Raw genomic sequence first — 12,950 nt, forward strand, 5'->3', positions numbered from 1 at the left:
CCCCCACACCGATAGACAAGGAGAGAACAAAACGTGACAAACTGGCCTTAATTTGCAAGTATCCGCTGAAATGCTGAGTGATGCATTTTAGGCAATATCTCAGCGGGTTGAGAGCCCTACTTAGGGAACGGCTAAGATAACCTAGACTTTGCTTTCCTTCTCTTGCTAATTGGTTCTGAAGAGCAGAACAAGATTTCTGGGTCTAAAGTGGTTTGAAAAAGCATGTAGTTGTAAGACACTGGTTGCTGTTCCCAGTGTCTGGATTTGCCCTTCTCTAGCCTCTGGCTCTGGGGCATACTGCCCTTGATAAGGGATCGGTTCTGTCTTTCCAGGCTGCTGCACCCATCCCGTCTCAGATACAGTGTCTGGCAGGAAGTCGTCCCCGTCCCCTTAGCTTTTATCATATTCCAGTGTGTGGGGCTTCGGGTGTATAGCATGCGGGTGGTATTAATTAGCTCTCTGAAAATCGGTCAACCTAGCGGAAGGCTCCGTCTCTGGCCGTGAAGCCAGCATCTTAAGCCGAACATCTGGAGTGAGGGCGCTTCCCTTGGTTTCAGATCGAGTCTCTGGAGCACGACCTGCAGGCCTCGGTGGACGAGCTTCAGGATGTGAAAGAAGGTCTTCCCCAGGACAAAGTGGAGAGGCTCAACCAGGAGCTAAACCACATTCTGGGCGGGCATGAGAACCGCATCATCGATGTGGATGCCTTGTGTATGGAGAACAGGCGAGTGGCTGGCCCAGCCTGTGCGTGGTCGCGGTGCTGGCTCTCTCTCCATGGACCTGCAGGCTGGCAGTTATTTGCAGCCCTATTTACCTTTGATAAGAATTGCCTTACGATGAAGGGAAAGTCACAACCCCCTGAAACAATATCAATGTCACATATTCGTTGTAAAAGTCAGAAAAGAAGCACCACACACCTACATGCCTATATGCATACCTCTTTCTCTCTCCCTAGTTAAGCGAGAAGGGTAGGGAACCAGTGAAAGCTGCTTGTTATTGCTGTCAAGGAGAGAGAAAAGAATAAGAAAATAAATTGAGAAATTCCCTTAGCTGTTTCTTTTTTCCCCGAGGCAAATTTCAGTGTGCGTATGTGTCTAACTTAATGTTATGTCTGGTGTCGCCTCTTCCCACCTTCCTTCCCAGTAGAATCGTCTTAATGACAATTACGTGAACACTGTGTTGATGTCCCTGAGGGAATCTGTGTGCAGGGCTCTTCTGAAGTGGGGTTTCTGTGATCTGGGCATATTTGACCTTGATCGCACCCATTTCAGCAGAGGTCACAAAGATGCACTTTTCTCAGCCTCCCTTCAGTGGTGAGAAGCATCACATGTCAAAAATGACTCCTCCGGCATGAGGTCTTCCTTTTTTCTCTTTTCCAATTTGAGTGTATGTTTTTTTTTTTTTTTTTCATTTTGCTCCCAAACACTTTCGAATTGTATCCATTTCTTTTTCCAGGTACCTTCAAGAGAGATTAAAACAACTTCATGAAGAGGTCAACCTCTTGAAATCCAACATTGCCAAGTACAAGGTAGCAGAATCCTGACGGGGATGGCGATGATTCACTAATGTGCATCTAAATGTCATTCTATTTTAATTCTCTTTTATGTGCCAAAGATATTTTAGTGCTTGCCTGCCCTCCCAGAGAGAGGCCAATAACTGAGGGTAACCGGTAAGAATCAAACCCCAAACAACAAACACAACAAAACAGCGTTTGCAAGAGGTTCTCCTGTTGCTGTTATCAGGACGGGGCACACAGAGACACCCAGAATCTGGATGTGGCCGCTTTGTAGCCTCAGTCCATGTGAAATTAGGCTTCTTATCCAGCTCTTCTATAAAGCGTTCTGTCATCAGATGCTATTTGTCTCATAATCATCCAGAAGAAAATGGTTTCCGAGCGATGAAGAAACAAAGATTGGGAAATCACAACTTAAACGATACTGTTCACGTCACACTGACAGGACACAATGTTTAAATTCTCCCCACTGTTATTTAGTCTCATTCCAGCACCATTAGTCTGATAATATCTGTTTCTGCAGATGTTACTTGTAAGTGTTATAATTAGAAAAATCTCCTGGGTTTCTCTGCTTTGAAAATAGATTGATTTCTCTTCCTGAGGGTGAAGTTTTACAGCAGTCTAGATGCTTGGAGAGCCTTCTCTTTTTCCTGGCTTTTGACATTGGCTTTTTTTTTCTCAGAAGTTTCCATGCTGTTCCTCCTTTCTGTAGTATGAGGGCCATGCTTTAGTTTACACCAGTCGATATATACACATGCAGCCAAAGAGAAATACAGCTTTTAAAGGTGTATAATTAATACATAATTTTGAAATATGTGCTTATGCTTTCCTTTAACAACATTTATTCAGTTCTTCTATTTGCCAAGCACTGGGTATATAGTATACATCGATTTTTAATGTAAGAGTCTCTTCTAGGAATGACAGTCGGATGGCACATATGCATTTCCCTATCTGGTGTCCATGGCAGATATCTCTGTTGATGGTGACTCTTTTTCCAGTCCAGCCAGAGAATCCTTCCAAATAGTTAGTGAACATTCTCCTGGCACTGGTGCATGAGAGTAAATCCATTTTCCATCTCACGTCTATTGGAAGGGATTTCATAACTAGTGACTTTACACGTTAGACTGAGTTTTTGCTTCAGATTTGATTATTTAAGAAATGTGCATTGACTTCCTTTTATATATAAGGGAGACTATAATTGCTGTCATTCTGCCAGGCCCTTACTTAAAAAAAAACAAAACCCTTTACCAAGTCCATACAAATCCTAACTCTTCAGCAGGGACCTAGAATTTTTAAAGATAGGCTAGCATTCAGAATTTGCAAAGAGTTCTTGTATGCTGGGTGGGAGGACACATCTAACCATAACTAGGTATCTTTCCATGATTGGCTTTTCTGACAGAGGTCTTTATTTTTCTCCCAATGTTGCTTTAGAATGCTCTTGAGAGACGGAAAAACTCAAAAGGCCAGGGTAAATCCAGCAGCACTGCCCTGACTGGAGTCCTCTCTGCAAAGCAAGGTAGAGTTCATTCTCCTGGAGGGGCCACTTACCATCACAGAACGATGCTAGAGCTGTCAGCCCACATCTTGTTTTGTGGACTGAGAACTGAGATGATCCTTGGAAACTTCCGCCTGCATCAGAATTCCCCGGAAGATTTGTTAAAACACAGATTACTAGGCCCCACCCCCAGCCCAGAGTTCCTAATCTGGTAGGTAGAGTGGGCTTGGAGGATAGTAGTTCCAAAAAGTCCCCAGGTGATACTGATGCCGGTTTGGAGACTCCGCTTTGAGAACTGCTGCCTTAGAGCTTTTCCTGAGCATCCCTTCCTCCCCAGAACTGTGTTCTTCTTTCAAGAATGGTTTCCCTTCTCCTGGTCATCTCCGAGTACGTGTTTCAACCTCATCAAATTTCTGTTTTTCCTGACCTCTATGATCAGCGTAGAAAAGTCTCATAGCTGCCGAAATCATTTTATGATGGAACATGTGCCTTTTTTAGAGAAGCTTTTATTGATTGCAATTTTGTTCCTCCTCTTTGTCGATTCTGATGAAAAATAATGATCTTCCAGAAACAGTCTAGGGGAAGAAATAGCAGAGAGCTTGCTCCTGACACTTAATATTTGGGAATTCAGTTCTAAACATAAGCCTCAAGTCAAACATGCTCGACTGGCCCACTTTTGGGGTTGTTGGCAGGACAGACCAGCAACAATCATCAGATGGCAGTCTTCATCAGAGCTAGAGTGGCTTAAAAAAAAATGCTGAATCTCCAGCCTTCCTGATAACCAAGGCACTTTAACGAGCAGCTTCTTTTTGTTTTTTTCATTCCACTAGAATTTGTTTTTATTTTAATTTAATCTAATTTAATTAATTAATTAATTTATTTATTTATTTTAAATGCCTATAGCACCTGATCTTCCTAGGTGGTCTCCCATCCAGGTATAAACCAGACCTGACCCTGCTTAGCTTCCGAGATCTGATGAGATCGGGCACATTCAGGGTAGAATTTGTTTTTAAAAAGAAAACTACAGTCCTCTACAGAAATGAGAAGCAGCACATCGAAGGTTAGCTTTGGATACCGTCGCTAGCATAGAACCTTTGAGTGCTGAGACCCAGCCTTGTCACTGCCATGGGGAATGCCAGCCACACCCAACACCGTGGCAGGGCACGCAGTCTGGCACGACCTTTCTAGAGAATCATTGGGCAGCCTCTTATGAAATGCCTTAAACTGATCCTTTTTGAGCCAGCAAGAAATAATTACACGGATGTACAAACATTTTGCTTCGAGAAAGTTCTTCCTATATTAATTATAATAAAAAAAAATTGGAAACAATATGAATGTCCAGAAGTAATTATTATATATCTCTACATGAACTAGTAAGCAGCCATTCAATTTTATGTTATAGGAAATATTCATGGTGAAGCCATCAAGTCAAAAAGCAGAGGGGTTTTTTCCCATTTTTGAAGAAAAATGTTTGACTTTGTATATCTGCATCTAGTCATGTAGGAAATGGTGCTCAAAAATATACAGTGATTTATGCTGTTTCTTTTTTTTTCTGCCTAGTAGGAGTAAGTGGTCATTGTCTTTTTGTCTTATCTCTTGGTTCATCTACCCATTCTAAGAATGTGCACATGCAAAGTATATTTTGCAGTTTGAATAATCTCCTCAATTATCTTGCTTCCCACTGCGGGTACCACACCCTGGGAATCTCTGATATAACGTAAGGTGTCCGGGACATGAGTCATCGTCATTAGTGTGGTGACAGGACATTTAGCCAGTGTTTTTAATCTATCCGCACCTTGCTTTCCTGTCTATAAAATGAGAATAAATACTACTTCCCAGGTAGATTTTTTGTTCTTTTTCATTTTAAGTCTCAAATGACTTAGTACGAAAGTGTTTTGAAAGTATAAAATACTGGATAAATGCAACAGATTATTATCCTTTAAAAAAATGTTGATAAAAGTCCATGATGACGTCCTCTTTTCTGTTTAATCCACACACTGAATTTTATTTTTTTACTTTTGACACTGGACGTGGACTCTTCAATACAACGTGGTAACATTTCAAAGCTGGGTACCTATCACATCCGAGAACTGCCACTGGTTGCATTCCAGATGAACTGGAGACTGAGCCATACCTTTTATATCCCACTAGTTCAGGACCTGTTATCTGAGGATCACGGATGCAGTCTCCCAGCCACTCCGCAGTCCATTTCCGATCTGAAGTCTCTGGCAACGGCCCTGCTGGAGACAATCCACGAGAAAAACATGGTCATCCAGCACCAGAGGCAGACCAACAAGTAGGTGACCGGACCCTTGGGTGGAGGGCGGGCAGGAAAGATGTGGGATGATGGAAACTGGGTGGGACTACAGGCCTTAAGGGAAGAGGGTGAGAGCCCTCAAATCTGGAAGGAAATTTATTAAACTAGAACTGAGAAAGATGTGAGATGATGAAAACTGGTTGGGTGAGAGCTCTCAAATCTGGAAGGAAATTTATTAAACTAGAACTGCGTTTTGATAGCGCCTTGGCTATCAGCTAAGATCCAGCAAGCAAATAATAGTGGTCACTGCTTATTGAATGTGAGCTCTGAGCTGCTCAGTGAGTAATGCACATTACGTGGGTGGTTTCTATACTATACTTGCCTGGGTAACTTAGCCTACCTCTCCTCCAGATCTCCATAAGGGAAGCACCTCCTGAGCGCCATTTTAACCAACAGCATGACTTTGAGGGCTCTGAAAGGCAGGAACAGCCAAGCATCAACTCAGAGGCAGCTGGGTCTCCAAGGGGGTCTCGTGTCACTCTTCAGAATCAGCAAAAAAGATGGCGAAAGGAACAATAATTAAAACACAGTGTCTTATTTAGGTATTATAAACACATATTGACTACACTGCGCAAAATCATGCAAGTTAAAGTAGCCATTAGAGATGATAGAAGCAAAATTAAAGTGTTCAGAGAAAGTGAATAAACAATAAACTGAAGCAGTTTATTAAACACGGCAATCAGGGCGGACTTCGTGGGTGAGTGACCCGTGCAGTTGCTCAAGACCCCATGGTCCGATGGGCCCTGCACTGGATCTAATGCTCCTTTCGCCATCTTGAAATTCTTAATCGGTTTTTAGCAAGGGGGCCCCACATTTTCATTTTGCACTGGATCCTGAAAATTCTGCAGGTCCTTAAAAGACCTACACCCAGAACCAAAATGAAAGTGTGGAGGAAGCGAGCAGGCACAGAGGAGGCTGGGCTTCCAGCAAAAAGGGGACGGACTGGGGAGTTGGGGGCCTGGTGAGGCAACTGGAATATGATTGAGAGCAACACAGAAAAAGGAGAAGGCAAGAGTGGAAGGGAGATCGCGCAGGAGATGAAGACATACATAAAAGAAGGCAGGGAGCAGCGGAGGGAGTCTGGGCAATCTCACAGGAATGACAGGGGTAATTTATTGACAGAGGAAGTTTCGAAAATTCCTTGAAAAGAAATCTTAACCAAGGAATGAAACAGCCAGAGGCTGAAATGCAGATGCCTCTCAGGGGAGGGAGAAGGGGTGGGAAACCTCCCCAGAAGAGATACAGGTCTGCTTTGTCCAGGCAGAACCCCTACAGCTTCAGGGTCCCCTCACCCTGTAAAGGCCCCCTCAAGGTTCTTCCAAACCTTGTCGGGTCTTCTAAATGCTAATCTATTCTCACTGGGGGACCTCGGCCCCTCTGACTGAGAAAACACAGGCTTCTCATCATGAGTCCCAAGACTTGCTGCCCTCCTCCCCCGCCCCCCCGAAACCGATGCCTCCCACCCTCTCACCCACCCCTGTCCCTGGGGCCACGCTGGCCACCAGTCCTGTCGGCCCACGCCAGCTCCCCTCTTCTGGGGCCTGGCTCCCCTGTGACCTCCTCTTTCAGTCTCCTCAAACTCTGCCCCTCCTCTGGCTTCTTCCTCGTCACCCAGGAACCTCATAGCTCTTGCCGAACCCCCAAAGCCTTTCCTCAACTCTGCAGCTGCCCATGCGTTCCACTCACCTCGAAGCTTTGTGAACAAGGAGGCCGTCTCTACTTCGCCAACAGCTGCCCCCTCCAACTGTCTAGTGGGGGGCACTTATGCTTGTTGAGAAATGCGAATTCAGCAGGGGCGATGGGGATGGGACGGAGGAGCTCTGGATTTTAGCAAGCCCCGGCGATTCCATGCACAGGAAAGAAAGATCACCTCGGCTTGCATTTCTCCCAACACCCCTTCTGGCATTGTCCACTGCGGGTCATCACGACCTCCGAACACCACTTTCCGAGTCTCCTTCTTCTGTAAGTTCTCTGCACCCACATCTCTATCTCGTGACCCATCTTCTTGAATTCCTCCCACTTTCTCTGGTGTCTCAGTCCTTCTCCCCCGTCCTCCTCTTCCCGCTCTGCCACCCGAGGCCTCCCCCTCCACTTTTCATCGCCATCTTTCATTCTTTTTCACTTATCTGGAGACCTTATTCCCCCACTGCTTTGCCTCTAGTTCTCTGCAGACTCTTCTCAGAGCTCTTGTGTCCACCACCCCATCAAGAGCAAGACGCACATTTCTAACCTCTAGGTCAACTGTCTCCCCTGATAATCTGTTAGAAACTCAAATTCAATAAATCTAGAGTCCGAGCCATCCATCCTTTAGTACGTTTTAAGACATTTTAAAATGCTCCTGCCCTGTAACCCAGGTGATCTGCTTCTAGGAATTTATCCTAATGGAAAAATCAGAACGATGCCCTCCGATTTACACATGCGGTGGGTCATTGTGGGTTCATTTATAAGAAAAATGGAAACAACCCGAGTGTTTTTTAATTGGAGAATGATTAAAATTATAGTAAATCTAAAAGATAGAATATTACGCAGCCACTTAAAGCATGATTTGAAGAATATTTAATGGGCTCTGCCTACCATCCTAACACCCCGGTTTGACAAACTTCCGCATCGCTCGGGTTTAAGCTGTCCCAAAGCCAGAATGTTTGTCCATCTCGGTCACTGTTCTCTCCCAGTATGTGGGATAATGCTGGGCCCACAGTGGGTGCTCACGACTATTTGATGAATTGATGATTGAGTCATCTCCTAACTGTTCCTTTTCTGTTAACACACACATCTAAATGGTCGTTAAGCTTTACGATTTTTGTGCATTCATTTATCCAGCATATATTTCCCGAGCGTTAACCGTGGACCTTCAGTGAACATCTCCTACCTGCCTGCTCTGCTTTCTCCCCACCAGACCATCACCTCCTCCTTGGGAAAACTACCATCAACCCTCCAGCCTCAGACCCCAGCCCTGCCTCCCCGACTGCCTCCCACACCCACTTGCCTGCCAAGGTTCTGATCATGTCAAAAGCTGAGCTGAGTCCCCACTGTCTGCCAAACATGGACCCACATTGCTATTCTCCTGAAAGTTCTGCCTCTCTGACAGGCTGATTTCCTAATGCACCCCTAACATTTCTCACTGCAACCATACGTGCTCCTAACTGCCATGGGCTCTCCTCTCTTTTAAGAAAGACCAACATTTTCGTCTTGCCAGGTTTATTTTTGCTTTAACGCACCTTTTCATTTTAACTATTATGTAATAATTTTGAACCATCTCGTAATTCAAATTTTAAAAGGTTAAACAACAATACACAGTAAATCCTTGAGTAACATCATTTCGTTCAACCGCGTTTCATTATAATGTTGATGAGTTGCATAACAACTTAACTCTTCTGTATATCAATTAGCCTGTGGTAAAATTGGTGTCATTATACGTTGTTTCACTTAAAGTCAAAGATTTTATTGAGGATATTAAGTTAGGTCTTACTGTGTCTCCAAATTGCTGCTATTTCTCAGTCACCCAAGTCCCCTTCCTGGAAGAAAGCCCTGTGCCTTATTTCCTGTGGACCCTCCCCAAGGCTGCATGTTATAAGCAAATGCATAATACACATAGGCCCACATGAATACTCGTATGTACTTAAATAGATATAGGTATTCTGTTTTTTGTTTTTTGGTTGTTTTTTTTTTTACAAATAGTAGCTAGAATACTGAAAAAAGTTTTTTTCCCACTGTTCTGTACCTTCTCAGTAACAATAGATCTTGAAGATTGCCTCATATCCACACATAACATACCTCATGTGCCATTTTTAATGCTCAGAGGGTCTTAGGTTTCATACTTTCAATAAATGTTTTATTTGGGAGCGTGTAAAGAAACTAATTATACAACAAATAGAATGGGGGCTAAAAATAGAATGTGAATTTTGTCTGCTTGCTGTTATCCCCCATGATTTAGCCTTTCGTAACTAAAATAATAAAATAGCTTTGTTTTGGTGGAGCACGATAAGTAGGAATAAAGGCATTCTGTTCTGTAAGTGTTTTCCACTGCCCACCCCTCGAGAGGGTTCAGTGGGAGCCATCTTGAAGAACTGATGAAGAAACCTAGGACTTTACATTTTGAGAGGATGTTCAATTAATAGGCATTTTGCTTGAGGTACTTTTTCCAAAGAGTTGGCAGTTGTCTGATTATTGCTAAAGAAGAGATGAGGTTCACTCGTCTTATAAACAGATGGCAAAGCATTAATAGAAGAGGCAGATGTTAAAGTACTGTTTCACTGAATACCACATTTAGTTCTCCAGTCTCTCCCTACAAACCGTCACTTTGCCAGTGATGGGGCGGTGGCAGCGATGGTGAATTTACGAGGGCATACTGGCCTTCCGCTGCCCTTCCTGCTACGCCTGACACTGTTCACTCCTCTTCCCCTTCCCTGTCCAATGGTAAATAGCTTGGAAGTTCAAGATCTTAGGAGCAGCAGGAGCTGTCAGGGATCAGAGCAGATTCAAAAGAAGGCCACTGGGGTGGAAGTGGGGGCGGGGTCATCTCCAGGTCTTTGCAGAGCCACAGCCTCCTGCGTCCTCGTCAGGCCCTGGCTGTCATAGGGACCCTCACTCAGGATGTCCTGCTCCCTGTGTTGTCCAAGAAGCAAGGACAGTCACAGCGGTGGCCAGTTCCTGAGTCAGTTCCGTCTTTGCAGATCCCCTAACGTGATGTTACCAGAAACTGCTACCGCAAGTCCATCTAGGGGCCTGACGTCTTCAGGATCTTCCTAGACTACTAGGTGGACATGTGCTGAACTCTCCCCTATCTTAAAACAAACTGGAGCTAAATAAAAATTGTTATTTTTATTTAAAATCTCCCCTGTCCTACAAAAAAAATCCTCTCTCGAGCCTGTGTATGCCTCAAGCTACTGCCCTGTCTCCTCCTAGTCCCTGCTCAGCTACTTGAAGAGCCATCTGTATTCGCTGCCTAGACTTTCTCGTAGTCTCTCCTTGTCTCTACCGTGTCACTTGGATTCTGGATTTCACCGCCTCCGCCGTCTGGAAACCTCCCTCTCAAGAGTCAGGCGTGTCTTCTAAGAAGCCTCCTCCAAACTTTCATCTAGAAGTGCGACCGCTTCTGGAAGAAGATAACACTGACTGCCTCGTCCCTCCTGGAACCCTCTCCCCCCTCGGCTTCCGAGGCCCGCACCGCCCTGCCTCCCCCCGTCCTTCGTCTCCGCTGTGCTCCTCACAGCTTTCTGCCGATCACAGGAGGCTCTCTAGCTCCCAGTTCTTCTGACTCCTCCTGCTCTGTCGGCAAGTAGATTCGCGCCCCCAACCGGCACGCTCATCTTTGCACTCCCAGCTCTTTCTCTTCTCCCGTGTGTCCAGACGGACACCCTTTAGACACCTCAGACCGCTCACCCCCCTCCTCACTGTGGCTCCGTTCCTTTGGCTTCTCCACTTCTCCGCTGTCTTGGTTTGGGCCACCGTCGTCATCAGCCAGGACGCTGATGCCCTTCTTCCTGGTCTTTCCACTGCTACTCATATTCCTTCCAGTGCCTTCTCAACTCTCCATCAAGAATACTTTCTCTAAACTTCACTTATGCCGCGTCTCTGCTTAACATACGTCAGTATCTCCCCATTGCCAGTGTATAAGTCTCGACGTTCTCAATATGGCAACAAGATCATTATGAGCCTCTCTGGATTCATCTTTCATTTAATCTTCGCTTCTGCTCTATAGTTCTACTGAGGTATTTCTGTATTTCCAGGCCCGGGTTTTGATTCTGGCCCCTCCACTTACTACGTGTGTCGCCCTGGGCTAGTTAGTTGACCTCTCTGGTCTCAGTTCCCTCATCTACAGAATGAGGATAATAAGAGCTGCCTCATTGGTTGTGGCAAGAGACTAAGCGAGGGAGTAACTATGTAACGTCCGATACAAAACAAGTGATTGGTGAATGTCACCTGTCGTGAAAGCCTTCCACCGGCACTCTGCGTGTGTGTGTCTGTGGGTGTGGATCTGTCTGTCCATCTCCCATCAGATTTTTGGTCCCTCAAATAGAGGTGCAGGGTCTGCTTCTCTTCATCATCCCTTACAGCCTCCATAATTCTGTTGAATTAGTCAAACTAAATTGAATGGATCCTGTTCCTACTACTACTACTACTACCTGTGGGAACTGCCAGCTATTAAGACTCACGCAGCCCTCCTCTCTTGCTGGGCTGCATCACATTGCGTTCGGTGGACCGCCTTCTGTGTTCTTTTAGTGTGAAGCCTCTTTGTCATCTGAAACTTCTTGGGTTACATTTTGCAAGTCAACTGTGGCTACATCTATATTTCAATATGCACAGTTTTTAACGAGAATTCGCTCCTTGCATGAGAAAGCTCATTTGACAGTGCCACTACTGGGTATGGGTTAAGAGTATGCACTTTGGAGGCAAACCGAGGCTTAGGTTCAAATCCAGACTCATCACCAGCCGAGCCCCACATGTGGTTTTGGTCAAGTTGACTAACTGCCATGCTTCTGTTTCCTGGTGGGAGGTATAGAGTATGGCGGGCGAGAGCCCTGGGCGTTGGGAAGAGACAGAGCTTTGAGACGGACTATGTGTCCTTGGGCAAGTTGCCTAACCTCTCTGTTCCTTAGGGTCCACATGTTCAAAAGGAGGATAATAATATAACATACACTGCAGGGTTTTTGTCAGGCCTAATGAGATACTGCAAGTCCTCTAGGTGTTCAACATGGATTCTGACTCATCTCCAGGACTCGGGCAAGATTGGTTTTGCTGTTCGTGTTAACGGTAGTGTAGTCACTATTGTTACTGATACTATCACTATGACCACGACTCCTTCTGGGTCCATTTTACTGCCTGCAGCCCTGCATCAGATGCCTGTGTCAGGCCAAAGAAGAAAGCAGTCACCACTGACAAACTTAGGCAGGGCCTCTGAAAGTAGATTGTTGGGGACACCAGCAAATTCAGGTCGCTCCATTTCTGGGAGACCTGGCTGTGTTATCAGGAAACATCAGAAAAAATACAACCAAATGTCTCTACGCCACGCCTTCTAATGTTGCGCTGACGCCATCCTTCAGCGTCCACGGAAGAGTTAAGCCTTATCTTTTGTTTCCGAGAGGCAGCCACGTACAGATGATCTTGATCTTGTTAAAAAAAAAAAAACCAAAAAAACAGAAAAACAGGCGTCAACGTGAACACAGCTGTGATTGCATCTCAACCCCATCAGCTGGTGAAAAGGGAGCTTGGATCCGAAGGTCTGAGCAAAATATTGAAAGCGAGATTACGAAGAATGGTGTTTATTGAAGGGTCAGAGACATGAAAGCAGAACGGACCCAACAAATGGAGTGAAAATTGAAAGTAATTGATAAAGACTATGCAGAATTTAAGACTTAAGGAAAAGAAGCAAAGAAAAGCTTTAAGTACCTAGAAGAAGAAATCCACATACAATAATGTCAAAGAGTTTCTTGTGCACTCAGAGGGAATATTAATTAAGATGCTGCAAGTCAATTCAGGTAAAATTCGGATGAATTCAAAGCCATATATATATATATGTGCAGATATATACATATTCATGTCTCTGCATATATGTGGGTGTGTGCAGATATCTCTGGAATATAAAAAGAGCCAGGAGAACAATTCAGTGTTCTGATTTTTCCTGC

The 12,950-nt window shown here is 44.8% G+C and overlaps 1 protein-coding gene across 1 annotated transcript in view; it reads left to right on the forward strand.

Annotated features, from left to right (window-relative positions):
* Positions 1 to 12,950, forward strand: part of CCDC149 (coiled-coil domain containing 149) — a 66,604-nt gene that overhangs the window by 34,871 nt on the left and 18,783 nt on the right. The window contains exons 6-9 of the mRNA XM_025051830.1: positions 538 to 724; positions 1,456 to 1,528; positions 2,945 to 3,029; positions 5,160 to 5,304. Coding sequence (XP_024907598.1) covers positions 538 to 724; positions 1,456 to 1,528; positions 2,945 to 3,029; positions 5,160 to 5,304 — 490 coding nt within the window. The remainder of the gene's footprint in view (positions 1 to 537; positions 725 to 1,455; positions 1,529 to 2,944; positions 3,030 to 5,159; positions 5,305 to 12,950) is intronic.

The sequence above is a fragment of the Pteropus alecto genome, unplaced genomic scaffold, assembly GCF_000325575.1.
Source record: "Pteropus alecto unplaced genomic scaffold, ASM32557v1 scaffold5, whole genome shotgun sequence".
Classification (NCBI taxonomy): Eukaryota; Metazoa; Chordata; class Mammalia; order Chiroptera; family Pteropodidae; genus Pteropus; species Pteropus alecto.